The sequence below is a fragment of the Onychomys torridus genome, chromosome 10 (genome assembly GCF_903995425.1).
Source record: "Onychomys torridus chromosome 10, mOncTor1.1, whole genome shotgun sequence".
NCBI classification, from domain to species: domain Eukaryota; kingdom Metazoa; phylum Chordata; class Mammalia; order Rodentia; family Cricetidae; genus Onychomys; species Onychomys torridus.
In genome coordinates this window covers 79,582,951-79,597,412 of record NC_050452.1, presented here as the reverse complement: position 1 = coordinate 79,597,412, position 14,462 = coordinate 79,582,951, and the positions used below count along the sequence as shown (strand labels likewise).

Below are 14,462 nucleotides of genomic sequence, written 5' to 3'. Positions count from 1 at the left end.
TAATCTCCCTGTCTATAAGACAGAAAAAAAAAAATAACAAGAAAGTATCCTGGGCTTTTCTAATTATTCTACATCTGGATACACAATGTAGTTTTACAGACTCAAAGAGACTGAACAATCCCACACACACACAGCTCCACACATAGAAAAGTAAATAAATTGATCATAGCCATGTAAGGACATGGCTGCATTTCAAGCTCCCTTTTCCACATGAATTCTATTCTTCCCTGTTACCAGAGGGCAGCACACTGGCTCCATCTATCTAAGATTAATTCCGTGCTTTGAACCCCAAATCCCTCAGTCTTCTCAGTAGCCTCACAAAGCAGATATCCCCCAGTCTCTTTGTAGAGAGATCTTATTCTAGCCTGCTCATTGTCTTCTCTCTGACAGTATTTAACACATTTAATCATCTGCTTTGAGGTATACAGCCTCAGTCCCATAACTCGGTCCAGCCCAACTATGTATCTCTGTCCTTTTTGTAACCAATTCTTTTAAAGACTCTGTTACTGCTTCTATTTTCTCATCCCTCACAATCTTACACATACCATGATCTGATTTTTATGAGAATCCTTTTGATCTCAGAAAAACCATCAAGGGCCTATGGCATTATTAATAAAGTCAATGGACACTGCATAGTGGTTATTTTACTTCGCAGCAGCAGTAGTCTCGAGAGGAATGCCTACTTCTTTTGCTTGGAACTTTGTGAGTTGGTTTCTGACACATAACATTTTCTCCTCATTTCCCGCCTTTGTGGTGCTCCAAAAATTCACAGTTTTCTCCTAGCTCTTAGGTGTTAGTTTCTCCTGAATTTTCTCTGCTTAACCCATTTATTTCCAATTCAACACCCTCCCAGGGTGATCTCATATTTTCCCATTCTTTCAATCATTCTCTATGTGCCTATTCCTCCCACATCCATAGGTCCAGCCCAGGATGCTTTCTGAGTTATAAGACAGCATGCCCAGCTGTCTGCTGGTCATCCTTAGTAAGACATCGCTGGTAACACAAAACCAACATCGATATGCACTTCTATCCCAACCTGACCTGTGCTGATGTAACTTGTTCAGGGAATATCCCATATATAGATATAGATATAGATATAGATATAGATATAGATATAGATATCCTACATATATCACACACACATATATATACATTTTATATATATATATATATATATATATATATATATATATATATATCTTACATATATCACACATATATATCTTACATAACAGGTGCTCAGAGGTTAACTTAACTGAGATGGATGGAGTGCCATCATAGAATTGACCACTACTCAGATTGTACGTGGTATAGAGTAGAAACAGGACAACTGATAAACCAAATGACATTATAAAATATGCTTGATTGATCATCATTTTTAAATGAGCAGGATTGTACAGAACAGCCTACATTTACAGTACAAGAATCTTTTGCATAAAGGTGAAAGAGAATCATCTCAGGTGAAAATGTCCCAAGGACACAAGCAAGGATTGCAAACATCCCATGGTCAACAGAAGGATGTGGCTTGTGAGTAGAAAGTGATGACATCTGACACTATTAGTAGTATTAGCACCACACTCAAGAAAGCTGGCAAGTAGTGAGAAGCCAGCTTGCAAAGGTGCTGTTTGCTCCATTTCCCTCTCGAGGGGAGATGGTAACAGTTTCTCATTGCTGCAAGTTTCTCAAAGCCCTGGGTTTCCTGGAAGGTTTTTTCCACCCTTCCCACACCTGTATAAAGACTCCAGTAAACAATCTGCTTCAAAATCCAAGAGACTACATGGACTGCCAGAAGTCCAGCCCCCAACTCAGGCTGAGACCCTCTGCTCTACCACAGGCCTCGTGGGCCACCAGAAGTCCAGCTCCAACTTGAGTAGAGACCCCCTGACTCCCTACTCAACCACAGGTCACACCAAGCAGAAGATCAGAGAGGAAACAGAAACCAAAGAACAAAACATCCATCCAACAAAGACAAACCCAAGAAAGCCTTTGACTGCCCTTTTGATCATAGCTCATGTCTTCATTGTGCCTGGTCTATAATAAGCACATAAGGAAAGCATGCTGAATGGAGAGTGAGAAGTCCCTTAATGCTTCATGCCAGCTGTGCCACATCTGGAGAATGATACATAATTCTACACATGATAACAAAGACAATACCAAAATGAAGATAACATGCTATAAAAGTAATGACTGCAACAGCTAATACAAAATCTCATGTGTGCTGGGCATTTTATAAGTACTTTATGCATATCATTTCAGATACTATATCAGATTAGTACAATTATTATTCCCATTTTGCAGATTATGAAAGTGAGGCACCAAAAGGTGTATAAACAACCCAAGTAAGTAGTAAGTAATAGAGCCACATTTCAAAAGCAGATCTCCACACTCCATGCTCATAGGAATCAACCATATCAACTGCCTGTGAGAAATGATAAGGAAAATATTACCCTGGGAATGGGATGGGAGGAGATTCAAAAGAAAGCTTGTGAGCTGGTCCATACTTAAATAAGCAGGTAGGAATCATAGGCAGCAGGTGCTGGCTAGGTCAAATGACTTCAATTCTTTGACTTGTCTCACTAGGGGACAACCATGCTCATAGGGTTCACTGTCAACAGAGGACAGAGGTCCATCTATAAATAATATCAAAGCTAGCCCCACCCTGGGAAAAGTTGAACCTAGCAATCCCCTAAAGTCTCTTTGTTCACTGAGATCTGTGCTTCTAAAAATAATACATGGTCTTCATCTCTAACAGCTCAAAACTTCCTATAGAGAATAAGGCAAACACAGCAGAACTCAGGAAAGGTAAATTATTTAAAAATCTATCAAAGTAATAAAAGGGAGAGGATCCTCACACCCCCCAAAGATAAATGCCTCTACCTACACTTCCCTATCGAGCAATATTGAAGATGGAAACCACACAGCACATAATGCCATGATATAAGATCCTATGAAATGCCGAGTAACACATTAAGCGTAAGTGGTCCTCATGCACCTGCTTTTTCCTATCAACAACGATGTTAAAGAATTTGAGTTGTCTGTCTGTGAAATCACTTCTCCTCCTCTACCAGAATGACAGGTTCTAGTTAAATCTGAGATTAAAGGGTGGATCAAAGTGACCCCTGGCCCTCAATGCCAGGAATTAGCCACGCCGTGGTTGCAGGCACTGCAGACGTGATCTATCAGATGTGGGTGAAGCGAATCCTTTTGCAAAGCGTGACAGCTTTCTCAAACCTGACTGTGATGAATCCAAACCAGATTTTTATGCTATATGACCAACTTCCAAAATTCAAAGTCATTTTGCTATCACATTGAGCTCGTGTTTTACAAGCTTTATATTTGCAGTCAAAGATACAGAGGCCTGCAGTGCAGATGACATGATGGGCCTGAACTCCCCTGGTGCTCATCTTGTATAATAAAATATCAGATAACAGTGATAAGGAAATACATGAAGTGAGTGTTTCTCTGTGACAAAATGCTGTCAGACAGCAATGGATTTCCCCTCATCCTTAAATGAAGCTTACATTCTATACCCTAAAAGCTGTTCACAAAATGCCATCAGAAGACCATCCTCAGTGATCACAGCTTTCCAATGAAATGTCACCAATCCTGAAGCAGTCAGTCCCCTGACACTGCGCTGCAATCCTCACACACCCACTTCTTACCTTTTTGTAGTCAGATGAGGGCTTCTCACCAGCCAGTGTGCTAAAAATGGTGCCCTGCAAAACAGGAAGGACACAGACATCAGAGCCCTTCAGAGAGGACGACATCATCTTCCCTTCCGCTCCTGGTCTAAGTGCACTTTGCATCCCGTCGCCTCAGGTGTCCCTGCACTAACATGTATCTGTCTCTCAGCATTCCCAAGACCACCATGCCCAGGTTAGACCATTCGTTTCAGACAAATGAGGAAATGACTCTTAACCTTCATTGCACAGAAAAGAGTCAAATGACCCCCACTGGGAGCCTGAGCTCTGGAGCAGGGCCTTTTTCTAGGATGGTGCCAGGGCTTGGGGTCTCCCTCCCACTTCCAGTAGTTGACTTCTTGCCTGAGCTCTGGAGCAGGGCTTTTTTCTAGGATGGTGCCAGGGCTTGGGGTCTCCCTCCCACTTCCAGTAGTTGACTTCTTGCCTATACCTGTTTGCATGTGTATTTTCTTGGCATGATGTACACTTACAAGGCTTTCGAGCATCCAGTGTTGCATGGGGATTTATACACAAGGTTGTTCCTCTTGAACTACCCACAAACACACATACGGCCATTGCTAGCCACACCAGTGGCTCAAGGTTATAACCTTCTCTACTTTTTAAGTATAAAACCAATGCATAATTTTAATGATTAAATCTCCTTTGTGTCCTATTCTTCTGAAGTAGCCAATAGTGGCAAGAAAGTACCCAATGAATATACATAGGAAAGATGCAAGATTGGTAACAGAAGAGCAGCTGTGTGTCTTATCCCACAGCACCTTCTGGAGGTCTCTGTGGGAAGGCAGACTCCCACATAATAACGCTATAAAGTGAAGTTCATGGAGAGGGAGACAGGCGAATGACTCTTACATAATGGAAAAACCCATCTTTATTTAGCACTTACACCTTAACTACTGTCCACTTATGTAGCTAAGCCAGGAATTGTGATGTCAGGTCTTTGAACATCCAGGAGCAGATAATTCTCTGTTACAGAGAGGAAAGGGGCATGTTACCCATCATAGGATGTCCTGCTGCACTTTTGAATTCTATCTAGCTGGGGTCAATATCATCCCTCTGGCAGTTTCAATTGTAACACAAACCTGTCTTGAGACATTACTAAATATTTTGTGGAGACAAAATTATCCCCAGCTGGAAGCAACTTGTTAAACCTAATAGGACTTAGAGACATGACCCTGAATTCCATGAGTTGCACAATTAAATATTTCCCCCAGGAAAAAAAAGTCTGATGGCAGAATTTCTCTGCCCACCACTGAATTCCTGTGTCATTCTCTAGTCTAACTAGGAGTCAGAATCTGGGGAAGGCCTACATTTCAGCTACCAGAGACTCCATGTGGGGAGTCTCAAGGACCATGGTGGCATCTTTAACTAAGTTTAAGATACACCAGCAGGTCTGGCAGGATAGCTCTGTGGGCAAAGGCTCTTGTTGCACCAACCTTACAAGCTGAGGAGTGAAACACTCAGATCTCAAAGCAGAAGGAGGAGAGAACTGACTTCTGAAAGTTGCCCTGTGGCCTCCATACATGAGCTATGGCAGGCTTGTGCCTGTACTCATACCCATCATACACACACACACACACACACACACACACACACACACACACACACACACACACATTCTGGGAAGAGCAAATAAGAATACGTCTTTTTATGTGGGGAGGGTGCACATTTTTAGGTGTGTGTGCACACTGGTGCATGTGCATCCAGAGGTCAGAGGTCAGGTGTTTTCCTTGTTCGGTCACCATGTTATGTTTTGAGATGAAGTCCCTCTGAACATGGAGCTCATCAATTTAGCTAAGTAAGCTGGCCAGTGTTTTATGATGTTTTGTTTGTGTTCTGACTAATAAAGCTTGCCTGGAGATGAGAGAATCAGGGCTGGCAGCCACTAGACTTCTTACCTCTATGAATCCTCAGGCTGAATGGGGGAGCTCCTGTCTCCACAAATCCTCAAGCTGAATGGGGGCTAGATCCTGTCTCCACCCACCTTATATTCCTGTCTCCACCTCCTTAGTGCTGGGATCAAAGACATGAGCCTCCCACGTGCATGCTGGGATTGAAGGTGTGAGCCACCACTGCCCAGCACTATTTCTCTTTTAGACTATTTCAATCTTGTGTAGCCCAGGGTGGCCTTGAACTCCAAAAGATCTTCCTGCTTCCTCCTCCCAAGTGCTGGGATTAAAGGTGTGTGCCACCACTGCCTGGTTTCTATGGTTAACTAGTGGCTGACTCTGCCCTCTGATCTCCAGGAAAGCTTTATTTGTCAGAACCTGAACAAAATATCATACAATGGGCTGACCAATGAGCTGCAGAGATATGCCTAGCTCAGCCCCACCAAGCACTGGGTTTGCTGACATGCACCACTGAACCCCGATTTTACATGGGTGCTGGCAATTCAAACTCAGTCTCTGGGCTGTATACCAAACATATTACAGACTGAGTCATCCCTAAAGACCCCAGAAATATCTGAAACTTCAGACATTAGTGCTGTAGCCCCAGGAGAAATGACCCACAAAATTAAACAATACCCTTCCATTTCTTTAGAACAGTCCCAGGTGATTTGAGAATGCATTCAGAGAAGAAAAAAGAGTCTAAAATGGGCAAAAGTAGCTTCACACACACAAAATGATATGACCAGCTATAAATGTTGCATTTGTAGAAACCCTTGAGCCTAAGAACAATAAATAGTAAAGTATTAATATCTAGAATGAGTATAAAAAAGAATGGTATGGATCAATGATAGTCCACAGCCTTAATTTAGCTATTTTCTAAGGAGATTTTACTTATACGCTTGGTCAATTTCATTTCATCCCCTCCAAAAGACTTTAACTGGCATCCAATTTTCTAATTGCAACTATTGTGAATGGCTTTGGGTGGGCTTTCTGAACATGCTCGGCTTAATTACTGAAAACGAAAGACTCAAAGGATGGTGACCTCCTCACGCTGTGACCTTCTTGATTCTTGCATCAATATTTTTCTACAAAAGGAGAAACTCCTAATGAGTCACCTCCACCAAAGTTTGCATGATGCGCTGTTTGTCACATTACACAAGGGCAATGTCTTTTTAAAAACCCCAGCCTCAGGCCTTATTAGTGAGATGGCCTGCGTGGGGTGGACAGCATCATATATCAACAATTAAAGCAATTTCGCCCAAACACACTTAGGAAGTAAAGCCCTACTCTTGTGTATTTACATGCCAATGCCTGAAATTTCCCTCATGGGATTTCTGTTTTTAGCATTAGGCTTTGACTCATAACAGTCAACTCATGGGGGATGATTACGTGCAGGAGTCACTACAGGAAAGGACACTGGAAATTTCATGCTTGTACTTCATTAGTCTCTTATATCTTAAAGGAAATAAATTTATCAGATCCACTCCCAAAAGCATATTTTTTTTTTGGTACTCTTTTCTTAGAAAAAAAAAAAAAAGAATTCAAAAGCAGATTTGATTGGCGAAGTAAAGAGACTGAGGTCATGAGGGCATTGGACACTCATGGTGAAGGAAAAAGATCTGAAGACACAGGTCACAGGTTAGATTCCCTACAAAGCAAGCTGTGAAATGGAAATTACATGCAAGGGGTATTCTTGGTGTGTGCAGAAGGGGAGGTCACAGGAGGGAGTAGAGGATGGCAGTGAGCTGCAGAGCAAAGTAAACTCAGCAAAGGACTCATCCAACCACACAGGAAGCTCTCAAAACAGCAGATACTCATGCAAACATGGGGACATGAAGAGCTGCCCATCTGACTCTTTCCATCCCCAAGCCGAGAGCACTTATCTGGCAGCATCAGAGAGATCTAAGTGGAACGTGGCTGAGCCTACTATAGTATGCTCTGTTTTAATATGCTTTTACCTGGGACAGACCTCGCCATAACCTACTTACTATAGTTAAACATGGCTTCTTATAGATGAATGATTGCTGGTCTTTCATGATGCCTTGGATAGAAAATCAAGACCACCTGTTCAGCAGCCTAAGCCCTAACCCTTGTCCCTTCTTAACAGATGATTTAGCAGCTTACAATGGATCCTTGATCTCATGGCCTTCAATTCACCACTCTGAAATGAGAACACCTATATCCTTTTTCCTTTAGGGTCATGAGATCCTTAGCTAATATGAAGAAGAGGACCCTGTTTTTATCAGGCACAGTGTTTGGAAATCCATAATTATAATAGATAGCTACTTCTTTCTTCCATCTGCTAACACAAGAACACTCAACAGAATGGCATGATCAGCTTTTCATCCTCTTTGGAGGCACAAAGAATTCTTATAGGTGTATTGTACATTCTCCAGAAAAGAACTGATAGGCTCCATTGAAACCTAGATGAGAAGACACTGTGGTTTGACTCGTTCCACTAGGAAGGGTGAGGAAGGCCACAAGATGTCATCTTCAGACTAGGAAACAACCAAGGAAGCCAAAGGTGTAACTCAACCAAAGAGGAGGTCTGAAAACTACAGAGCCCTTGGTTTAATTACTATTCTGAGGTCAAAGGCTATGACCCCTGAGAACCTTAGGAAGAAGAGGGGGCCTTAGTATAAATATTAGAGTCCAAAGAACCAAGAACCAGGAGCTTCTATGTCTGAAAAGAGAAAAATATGGATGACCCAAGAAGAGGGAGATGGACAGAAAGAGAGAGAAGAAGGGAGGGAGAGGGGGAGAGGAAGGATGGAGAGGGAGGAGAGAGAAGGGGGAGAGAAAGGGGGTGAGAGAGAGGGGAGGAGGAAGGTACAGAGGAAAGGAGGAAGGAAGGGAAGGAGGGAAGGAGAGAGAGAGGGAAGGAGGAAGAAAGGGAGGGAGAAAGGGAGGGAGGAAGGGAGGGAGCGCTCTTTATCACCTTTTTGTTCTATTCAGGCCCTTAATGGATTGCATAACTCTGGTCACATTGTTGAAGACAGATAATCTCAGTTTTCTGATTTGCATATTAGTCATATTATTTGCAGATAATACCCCAAAATCATGCTCTGTCACTTGTGAGGACATGCATTTGCCCAGTCAAGTTAACAATGTTAACCATCACAACAGGTAGACCACAAAGGGAACAATTACAGAATGGCTTTTTGTTTGACTCTGAAACACATTAACATGGGAATTAAAGACTAGAGTGCACAGCCTTGTCTCCAAGTTAACATTTATAATCATCTGTAGAAAGAACTACATAGGCAGAAGTCACAGAGACCCAGAAGAAAAGGTAATTTGGTATTAAAAAAAAAAAAAAAAAACTAGCTAGTTCTTGGGTGGAGAGACCACTGATGGAGTCTGAGTAAATAATGGGCATCCAGTCCAACATGAGCAAAGACACCAATGGAAGGTGAGCTGCTTACCCATTCTCACTGCTGGGAATGTTCTACAGCGGCCAAACACCTACAAGAGACACATGACTCATATTTCCCTTTAAGTGAAGGTTTAAGTCCGAGAATTATCACGGTGTTGTTTATCTCCATTAAAGTAGGTTTAGGAAAGGAAACTGGAAAACTGTCTTCAGCCACCGCTTAACTATTTTTTCCCATCCAATATCCATAAATACTTTTAAAAAACAGCAAACATTTAATACTTATTTAATTAAACTGGAATAGCTCAGGTGCTGGATTTATAAAACTTAAAGTATTCGGAGCCCAGGTCTCTGAAATGGCAGCATTATTGAATTCCATTCCCGGCATGTAGACGTGTGTCTGTGAGCAGGGGTATTTTTTACTGTTAGCTAGATGCCACCAGGCAGAGACCAAGTGCTTTTGATAAATGGTCAAATACAATCAAAAGCTACGATCCTTTTAGGGGAATGATACCTGAATAAAACACATCCATTTGACGCCTCCAATCTGCACTTTGCAGGCATAGTGGATGATTTCTCACTTGGTGGTGGATGTCAGGGTTGAGCCTGCTCTTATCACTAACAATTTGAAATCCCCTACATTTAAACAGATGGGTCTCCAGAGTACATACCACTTGGATGCTTTCTTAGTAAGCTGATACTTGAGCCTCTTCACAAAATACACATTTCCATTCTATTTTCATGCTTTAGACTAACATTAATATATATATATATACTTTAAAAATGGCATACCATTCAGGCTAAGTTCAGCATTCATACTTATTTTTTAACTGCATAATTATAAACATCAACCAATGGGAAAAATTATGCTTCCAAATAAATGACAAAATTATAGTGTTTTCTTGTAGTCCATGAATACCGAAAATTTCAATTAGCCAAGTGAAAAGCCATTGAATATGCCAGCAGGATTTATATACGAGACTAATGACCATCATCTGCATCCTATTTAGCTAATGAAGGCTTGGAACACTTGTGGATAATTAAGGGAAAGCTGATGGGAGGAAATTCGAACCATGGAAAGATCAAATCTATTTATGTCTGCATTTAAAACTAAACATACTTAATAGGTCATTCAATCAAAGCATAATGTCTATTCATCTGGGATAAGATAGATGTGCATAAGTTACATAGCTAGCAAAGTCCCCAAACCCAAAAGTCATTCTTTCTTCATTCATTCAATAAATATTTAACACCTCCATGTGCCTCTGACCTTGTAGATTAACATGGCAGCACCATAATTCCTTTAATGTTTCTCTTATCACTTTTCTTTCCCACCATAATTAAATGTATGGCTCTGGTTTTCTCTTTATATGGAAACTACCACCTGAGAATCATGATAGGCACAGGATGGCTGAAGTCCAGGGGCCCTATAGAGACTACCATCCACCTCTGTATCCTGGCAGACACAGGATGGCTGCAGTCTGGGGACTGTTGGGAACTACCATCCACCTCTGTATCATGATAAACACTGTATGGCTGCAGTCTGGGGACTGATAGGGGAAGTACAGATTGCATTGGCCACCTGGGTTTTTCTCAGTCCTGGAAGAATCCCTCAGAGGCAGGCACACAGATTATGATTAGATGGTGCCTGTGAGGAGATATTGGAATAAAGACAAAACCCTGATACCTGGGAGTAGCTAGAACAAGACTCGTGATCCATTGAGCCCCACTCATGTCACTGAGTAGAGTTCTGGCCATCTCATCCAACTGTCACTGGCCCAGTTGAGTAGAGTATGTGTTAAAGCTCACTCCCAGGATGCCATCATCACCCCTAACAAGTCTGTACTTAGCAGAGGTGGTGGATGCCGCAAGAACCTGTAATCTTAGGATCCATTCCTATGCTGAAAAATGTGACACGTATTGTTTGCAGACCACACTTCATAGATAGTGATACAGTTTACATATTAAACAACACTAAGATAGAATAATTTGACATTGTTATAAACAGAAGAAAACAGTGAAAAATTTCAGGTTACAAAGCCCTTTTCCCCAAAACAAGTCTAAAAAATCAACAACAAAACTTTTTCTAATGTGACAAGTGCATTCAGCGACTAGTCATGTTTATTCCTGTTACACTAACGGAATTAAAAAGCAAGGCCAACCTTCAAAATCACGGTCTCAAAGGATGATGACTCATTTTAACTACAAAAGTAGTTCTTGCTATGGCAATACCCAGAAAGCCAAATTTATCTACTTCGAAAAAAAGAAAACCAAACAATAACAACAACAACAAAACCTATGGTGGAGTTAAAACTAGAAAAAAATAGCTATATAACCTTTTCATGACTCCTGTGTCTTTTTGCCTATATCCCATCCTTCCTTTCTTCCAAATATTACCTCTCTTGGTCTCCTTTCTAAATTTTAAACGATATCCACACTTACACTCACATATGGTCTGAATATGTAGGAGAATATGTAGTTTTCTCTTTCTGAGTTTGGGTCACCCCACTCAATATTATACTTTCTAGGTCCACTCATTTTCCTGCAAATGTCAGTATTTCACATTTCTCTACAGCTGGATGATAGTAGTCCCTAAGTATATGTATTACATTTCCATTATCCACTCATCTGTTGATGGACATATGGTCTGGTCCTATTTCCTCCTATCACAGATAGAGCAGCAATAAACAAGGATGTGTAGACATCTCTGTGATAGAGTAGAAGATGCTTTGTGCATATGCCCAGGAGTGGAATAGTTGGGTCATATGGTAGTTATATTTTTAATATTTTGAGGAACCTCCAAGTGATTACCATAATGGCAATATTTGTATTCTCACCAACAGCAAATAAGGATTCCTTGTTACCCACAACCTTTCCAGCTTTCCTGGTCAGATTTCGTGATGAGTCATTCTGGTCGGAGTAAGAGGATCTCCTAGTAGTTTTGGTTTGCATAATCTTGAAGCCAGGGATGGACACTTATTAAAACAGTTACTGTCACTGGGCAGAGCTGGCACACGCCTTTAATCCCAGCACTCAGAAGGCAGAGCCAGGCGGATCTCTGTGAGTTCGAGGCCAGCCTGGTCTACAGAGTGAGGTCCAGGACAGGCACCAGAACTACACAGAGAAACCATGTCTCAAAAAATAAATAAATAAATAAATAAATAAATAAATAAATAAATAAATAAATAAATAAATTTGAAAAAATAGTTATTGTTTCTTTCTTTGAAAACTATCATTAGCCCATTTGTTGGTGGGCAGTTTTGTTTCCTTGATGTTTAATTTTTGCATTTCTTTGTAATTCTAGATATTGGCTCCTAAACCTATAGCCAGCATTAAATGGAGAAAACTGAGAACATTTCCTCTAAAATCAGAATTGAGACAAGAATGCCTACCCATCGCTCTTAAATATAGTGCTCGGAGCCTTAGCTAAGAAATTAGGCCAGAGAAGGTACAAAAAGGGTAAAATAGGAAAGGATAAAGTCAAACTATTCTTAGTTGCAGACAATGTGATTCTATACTTTAAACACACTATAGAATTTACAAGAAAACTTTTAGATACACAATTTACAGTGTAATTGTAGGATAAAAAAAAAAAATCAACTTTACAAAACAGTAGCCCTCCTGTGTACCAACAATGAACTCTCACAGAAAGAAACTGGGGAAAATATCTCATTCACAATAACTCCATAAAATGCCTAGGAATAAGCCTAACCTGTAAGCTTGTGGACCCCAGGAGAAAATTCTTAACTGTCTTCTCTAGTCTACAGTTTAATAGGGTGGTGGGTATATGGTTGAAAGCAGGGGGAGACTTCATCAATGTTTTTGTTAAGTGTACAGTGGGTTAGGAAAGAAACAGAAGTCAAAAGGGGAGAAGGGATCATCAAGAGAGGCAGGCAGGGGAGGCAGGCAAGGTAATGGGAACGGAAGGAAAATAGAATGAGACAGAGTCTTATGAGTCAAATCCCACCCCACCCCCACAAAGAGATGCTGACATTTGAGCCCATGCAATTGTATTTGAATACAGTCTTTGCAGGTAGCGCAGTTCAGATGAGGCTATTCGCTGGAGAGATGGCTCAGTGGTTTGGAGTACTTGCTGCTCTTTCTGAGGCTCTGGGTTCAATTCCATACCTCACTATGGCAGCTCACCACTGTCCGTCACTTCAGGAGTCTGACACCCTCATACAGACATAGATACAGGCAAAACACCAATGCACATGAAGTAAAATTAAATAAATCATTAAGAGGAAGCCATGGAAGCAGGTTCTAATTCAATATGACTGGTGACCTCACAAAGACAGAAGATTGCAGGCAGGCAAAGAGAGGTAAAATGAGTGAAAATAATGTGTGTGTGAGAAGACAAACAGGGTGCAGCCGCAAGGGAACACTGTGGACCGCGGGCAGAGCCGGGCACAGGCAGGGAAGACTTCGTCTAGGGTTTCAACACTCTGATTTTAGACTTTGAAACTCTAGAACTGTTGAATTTTGGTTGTTTTCAGTCCCTCCCAGCTTGTGGCACACTTTACAGCAGAGCCATCCACCTAATGCAGGGACTGTGAACCAGGGATGTTTGGTTTTAGTGGTTGGCAATTTTCTAGTGTGAAGGACAAGATAGTAAATTTCCCAGGCTTTGAAGCCCATGAGGTTTCTGTCACATCTCCTGAGCTGTGCCACTAAAGCCTGAAAGGGCTTGTACAGTGAATGCAAATGAGAAATCTTGGCTATATCCTAATATAGTTTTCTTTTTTTTATAAAGAAAACAAATTTTTATTCATTTTATATAACAAAGATTCCCCTCTTCCCTCTTCCCTCTTCCCTCCTCCTCCCCCCCCAGCTTTCCCCTCCCAACCCACCCCCATTCCCTTCTACAAGAAAGTAAGGCCTCCCATGGGAAGGTACACTTAGTAGAGGCATGTCCAGGCCCCTCCCCCTTCCCCAATGCTGTGCAAAGTGTCCCATCATAGCAATGGGCTCCAAAAGGCCTGCTCATGCACCAGGGATGGACTCTGATCCTACTGCCAAGGGCTCCCCCAAGTTACACAACTGTCTCACTATACAGGGGGCCTAGTCCAGGCCCATGCAGGTTCCACAGCTGTTGATCTAAATTTCATGAGTTCCCACTAGTTTGGTTCAGTTGGCTCTGTAAGTCTCCCCATCATGATCTTGATGCCCCTTGCTCATAGAATCCTTCTTTTCTCTCCTTGACTGGATTCCTGGAGCTCAGCCTGGTGTTTGGCTGTGGATCTCTACATCTGCTTCCATCAGTTACTGGATGAGGCTCTATGATGACAGTTTAGGGTATTCACCGATCTGATTACTGGAGTAAGCCAGTTCAGGCACCCTCTCCACCACTGCTAGTAGTCTAAGCATGGTATGAAATAACATTTTTCTTTCTTTTCTCAAATTATTTAAAAATGTCAAAATCACACTTGGCTCATAGCCTGTACAAAAATAGGCATGAGGCATATGTTTGTTCACCTTGGCTTTAGATCTGGGAATCAAAAA

At 41.5% G+C, this 14,462-nt stretch overlaps 1 protein-coding gene across 1 annotated transcript in view; it reads right to left on the bottom strand.

Annotated features, from left to right (window-relative positions):
* The window catches only part of LOC118591921, a 395,598-nt gene that overhangs the window by 223,426 nt on the left and 157,710 nt on the right, over positions 1-14,462 (bottom strand). Inside the window, exon 4 of the mRNA XM_036200357.1 lies at positions 3,663-3,716. Within this exon, the coding sequence (XP_036056250.1) occupies positions 3,663-3,716 (54 nt within the window). The remainder of the gene's footprint in view (positions 1-3,662; positions 3,717-14,462) is intronic.